This window comes from Impatiens glandulifera, chromosome 8 (assembly GCF_907164915.1).
Source record: "Impatiens glandulifera chromosome 8, dImpGla2.1, whole genome shotgun sequence".
In the NCBI taxonomy this organism is placed as follows: Eukaryota; Viridiplantae; Streptophyta; class Magnoliopsida; order Ericales; family Balsaminaceae; genus Impatiens; species Impatiens glandulifera.
In genome coordinates, this window is record NC_061869.1 from 41,293,544 (window position 1) to 41,299,563 (window position 6,020).

The window sequence follows — 6,020 nt, forward strand, 5'->3', positions numbered from 1 at the left end:
ATATTTGTTGTTAAACTTGTTAGCACAATTATATCTTATATAATAAAACAACATCGAGAATGGTGTAGAAAGATTTTTAGGATAAAAAAATCAGTTTTGCTGCCATCGGATGAATGGGAGGCGTTTATATCCGCTTGAATTTTGTAGATAGAAATTCAATATTATTGAAGATTTGGTTAATTTAATCAATTCTAGCAACCTCTAATAAGTTATAAAACAAATGGGTATTGAAAAATAAGTTGGGAAGGTATAGATTTGTGAATTTTATAAAAAGCTTGAATTTTGAAGATAGAAAATCAATATTCTTAAAGAGTTATTAAATATTTTTCATCTAATCAATTCTAGACACTTCTCATGGATTGTGAAAAAGATCTTGAAAAAAGATTGACTTATAAAATGTATTCCCTTTCAAGGGTTATATGATATTATTGGCATTCTTTGTCCATAAGAAATTATTAATAAAAATGAGCAAAATATTTCAAAATTTTAATGTTATATATTTTAAAGATAAATAAAATTATTTTGTTATTTTAGTTTATGTTTTTGATGATATGATTAAATAAATGATTGACAAGGATAATGGATAATTTGAATTAAATTCTGAAATCTGTTTATTCTAAAAAATTATTAGTTTTGAGTTATTTGGGTCAAAGTAGAGCTAGTTTGATAATTCTTTGATTTTCACAAAAACAAATCTCAATCACATCATATATACATATATATTCTCAATAATCAAATTACTTAATTCATAATTTAAGTATTTACTTTATTTTTATAAATTTTAAATATAATAACTATTTTAATATTTAATCTACTTAACCAAAAAAAATCTCACATTTTCATCCAATAAAATTTTGATTTCATATCTTTAAAATACATCAAGTAACTCCACAACAAACCAAAAGTAAATATAGAATGCAAATTTATTTTTAAAATACATGATTATTTGAACGATGTGATTAATGATTCAAGAACGTATTATTTGAGATTAAATTCATATCATCCAGAAAATCTTAATTGACTTGTCTAGTTATTTATTTTATATGCAGACTACAAGAATAATTAAAATTGCATTTAGCATGTTAGTTCTTTTAAATATGTCAAAAAGTTTTAACTTTATTCAATTTCTTCTGTAAATAGGCTTCTTTCAAACTTATTTTCGATAATCTGAATTCTAAATATAATAAATATTAAACATGAATAAAGTTAATTATTTACAATTTTATTAAGAAAATAAGAGTGTCGTAGCGGAATCGTGGTGGACCTATAAACCATAGGTCCCAGGATTGAAAATTGACTCTAATAATTATTTTTTATTTTATTTTTTAGTGTGTAATTATTTTTATCAAATGGATATGTACATATTTGTTGTCAAATTTAGATTTTGTAAATTAAGAGGCATGAAGCTCAAGAATGGTGCTGAAAGATTTTTGAGATATAGAAGAATCAATTGTGCTGTCATTATGCATTCATGAGATGAATGCGAAAAACTTCTATCCTAAATCAAATAATTCAGAAACTTTTTTTAAATAATTTGGATTTTAAATATGAAAATTAAATATTTTTAATTTTGTTTTTTTAAAATCCAAGATACAATCATACACATGTTATTAAACATATTTCTTTGTTTATAGTAGGTTACACACTATTAATTAGTGGACAAATGGGTATTGAAAATAAAGAAATGAGATATTTACATATTTGTTGTCAAACTTTGGCTTTGTAAATTAAGAGGAATTGGAGCTCAAGAATGGTGTAGAAAGATTTTTGGGAGATAGAAGAATCAATTGTGCTGTCATGAGATGAATGAGAGAAACTTATATCCCAAATCGAATAATTCAGAAGCTTTTTATAAACAATTTGGATTTTAAATATGACAATTCAATATTTTTAAAAGATTTTATTAAATATTGTTCATCTATATCAATTATAGAAACCTCTAATAAGCGGTAAGAATGATCTTGAAAAGAAGATTTATTTACAAAAATTAATCCCTTCCAAAGATTATATGATATATCTAGTCTCTTTACACATAAGAAATCATTAATAAAATGAGTAAAATATTTAATAATTTACAATGTTATATATTTTTAAAATTATTTTTAAAATTAGATTTTTGAGGGGTAGGAGAATCAATTTTGCTGTCATAAGAGAATATAGACACTTCTATTCCAAATCAAAGATTTCTGAATTTTTTATACAATTTTGATTTTGAAGATGAAAATTCAATATTCCTAAAGATTTTATTAAATATTGTTCATTTATATCAATTCTAGTAACATCTATTAAGTTGTGAGAATGATCTTGAAAAAAAGATTTATTTATAAAAAGTATTTTGTTATTTTAGTTTATGATTTGAATAATATGATGAAATTTGGACTAAATTTAAGGCTTTATTTGAAATCTGGTTATTTTCAAATTTTAATTTTGGTTTTGAAGTATTTATTATTTCAGTAAAAATGTCAGAGCTAGTTTGATATTGAGTTATTTGGGTTTTAAAAAAAACATCTTAATCATATTATATTAGGTATATTCTGAATCATCAAATTACTTAATTCATTTAATTTAAAATACTAAACATATTTATTTTAATTTTATAAATTGTCATTTTAATAATTTAATCTAAATAATAATAAAAAACCCACATTTTCATTGAATGAAATTTGATTTCATACCTTTCAAATAATTCTACAACAATATCAAGCTTATCCTTGACACTTTCTTTTCAAAGGTTGAGCCTCGTATAGACATGGTTCCCTAACCGTCAATTTCGACTCAAGATAGATTATTAATTAGTATTTTCTACTATTTTGGTAGGTATTTCGGTAGGATACAAATATTAGGTTATAAGTATCTTCGTCTATTAGAAACATGGTATGAATCTTATTATTAAAATAATTTAGATTAGTAACCATTTTTTTTTGTCTTAAATCATAATTGTTTTGTTCGATTTATTTGTTTTATTTCTCATCACTAATATATACACTTAATTTTTATATTTTTGTATGAATGAAAAATGTTAGTATGACCTACAAAGTAATTACGTTCACTTCAACATATGACTAAGACGTTTTAAGTGAGAATCGAACAAAAACATATCATTTCTTATATATTATATAAAATAAAATATTGAATTTTTGTTTTAAATACATTTATATTTAACCATTCAATTTTGTTTAAAGTGATTAAATATTGTTTAAAGTATATAAAGAGTTTAAAATATTGAAAAGCTATTTAAAATATTATTTAAAATATAAATTTTCTATTAAAAATCAGTTATAGATATCCTCCTACAAAGTTTAAAGTATATAAAGAATTTAAAATATTATTTGAATAAATTCTAACAACTTTTATAAATAAAGAAATACAGTGTGTTTAGCTGTATTTTTAATTAAACTTAGGGATTGTTTGAGTAAGTTATTTGAAAATATTTCATAATTTGTTTGATCTTAAACCATTTATGGTTTGATTTATTTTAATAGAATAATTTAAATATATACATTTTATTTTAAAATATAAGATATATGACTATAATCATTCAATTTTAATAATTTAAGTAAAATGATTTAAATTTAATTTAATTTTAAAATGTAATTAAAAAATTATGAAAAATATATTTTAGTTAATAACTTAAATATTAAGTTTATTTATTTGAATGAAATTAAAACAAAAATCTTTAACGGTTGATTTACATCATAATCTACATGATTTGACAACTTGAATTCTTACTGTTTTTCTTCATATAAATAAGTAATTACAAAATAAAAATAATAATAATTAAAAAATATATGTATATATAGAGTTAGTTATTTTCTTACTTACATATCATATTTCAGATTTCGCTCCACTCTCATCTCCTCTCTCTCGGTAATCGTAAATATGAAGTTTTCAGTTCGCAATATGAAGTTTTCAGTTCGTAATTTGCAGGTACATATGAGATTTCTAGTTTGTAAGCTATTTTCATTATTTGTACGAAGAATCAAATGTATGAAAAGAGAGGGTTCTGATAATAGTTTAAATATAATTTTATTCAGAAAGTATTGAAAACTAATGTCTATTGTGGATATGAAAGAAATATAGATTAATCAAATGTTGTTACATGTTTAAATGTTGATGAAATGCTAATAGTTTGTCTCCTTTTCAAGTTCGGAAATATAGGTTTTCGATTAAACATATTTTTATGGGATGGATCAATTTAATGGGGTATCTTTATGTTTAAAATCATATGCTTATTTCAGCTGAATTCTTTAGTGTTTTGTTATACACATGTCTTTTCTTGTACTGATTTTTATATCTCCTTGTTGCAGAAATAGAAAAATAAAGTTACAGACCTTTTTAAAAGCTCATAAAGCAGATTACAAGAATTCAGGTGAAGAATCCAACTAAACACTACTATATGCTGCGTTTTCTTTATGATAAGAATCATCTTGAAAAAATGAAGAACAATGAGAAAGGAGATGTTTCAGTTCTTATAAAAAAGATTGAAGAGATAGAGAGCAATTCAAGATCCAAAATTGAAACTTTAATGGCACATTCTAACTGTCGTCAACTCAATATGAACAAAATGACTTCAAACTGTATCGAAGCTTCAAGCCTAGTAAACAACCCAAACATCCAATCCAACTCCAACACCAACACCAACACCAACGAGAGTATGATACTAGAACTGGCTGCATTAAGAACAGAGAACAATCATCTACACAATATAATATCCGAAATGAAGAAAGAGAATAGGAAAACAGTGAGTCATCAAAACAACATCATAAAAAAGTTAAGCGACGAGAACAAGGAAGTGAAACAACTAGCGGAGAAGAAGATGAACGAGACAGTTGGAGAGTTACGTAAGAATTTAGAAGATCAAATCCAAAAGATGAGTAGGAGAATAAAGGTAGAAGAACAAATTTATATTGAGAACAAGGAAGTCTACATGAAAATAAGAGACAAGTACAAGACTGATATGATAATTATTGATGACATGATGAAGGAACTCAACAGAGTAGGATCTAAGTTCGAAGAATTCAGCGATGATATTATGAAGATGGTTTCGACGTTTTCTTGTTGGGCTGTGTTTGCGAAGGAATGGGCTAGGAAGAAAGGAATGGAGGAGAAGGATTGGGAAGAAGAGATAATGGAATTAAGGAAGAAGGTGAAGGAAATGGAGAAGGTTGTGAATGAGAAGGAAGAAGAGATGGCTCTGATTGGGGAGGAGAAGAAGGAGGCTATTAGGCAATTATGTGTTTGGATTGATTATCATCGAAACACTAGGAGGGGTTACTTGAAGGAAATTGTCTCAAGAAATCGTCGAAACTTCATGATTTTGCGAATTAGGAAGAGCTCAAGTATGATGTAGAATTTTTGCAGGGATGAACGACATCGCTTCTATTTCAAAACAAATAATTCCCGAAACATTATAGAAAGCTTGAACTTTGAATTAAGAAATTTAATATTGTTCAAGATTTGGTTAATCTAAACTATATTATCAACCTCTAATAAGCTTATGAAACATGAATAAAATGTATTATTTACCATTATCTAATTTAAATTAGAGTAGCGCAAAAGAATCATGGTTGGTCATAACCCACACGTCCCAAATCAAAATTTGGCTCTTCAATTATATTTAGGTCTGAATGTTTTTAATTAATGTAACTAAGATACAATCATACAAATTTATGAAACATATTTCTTGTTTATAATATGTTCCTACAAAGTATTTATCATACAAATATTATGAAACATATTTCTTGTTTATATTAAGTTTCTACACAATATTTTGTATTATTATAATTTTTATAATTATATTTTGTATTTTATAATCACGTTTTGGGACCTAAAATGTCCCGAAATTAATATTTTAATTTAATTTATTTTTGAAATAAAGGATCATAATGTCCCGAAATGTTCCAAAAGTTAAAGTACCAAAATAAATGTTTGAAATAAATAATATCAAAAGTTAAATCTCAAAATCGAAATTTTAATAAACTTGAAGGGTCTGTTACAAATTTTGATTCATTTATGTCGTT

The 6,020-nt window shown here is 24.6% G+C and overlaps 1 protein-coding gene across 1 annotated transcript; it reads left to right on the forward strand.

Moving 5' to 3' along the window:
* Window positions 1-4,435: 4,435 nt before the first annotated feature.
* LOC124913343 (COP1-interactive protein 1-like) lies at window positions 4,436-5,350 on the forward strand. Its single transcript, XM_047453934.1, has one exon. It carries the CDS (start codon window positions 4,436-4,438, stop codon window positions 5,348-5,350), a length of 915 nt encoding a protein of 304 aa, XP_047309890.1.
* Window positions 5,351-6,020: the final 670 nt, after the last annotated feature.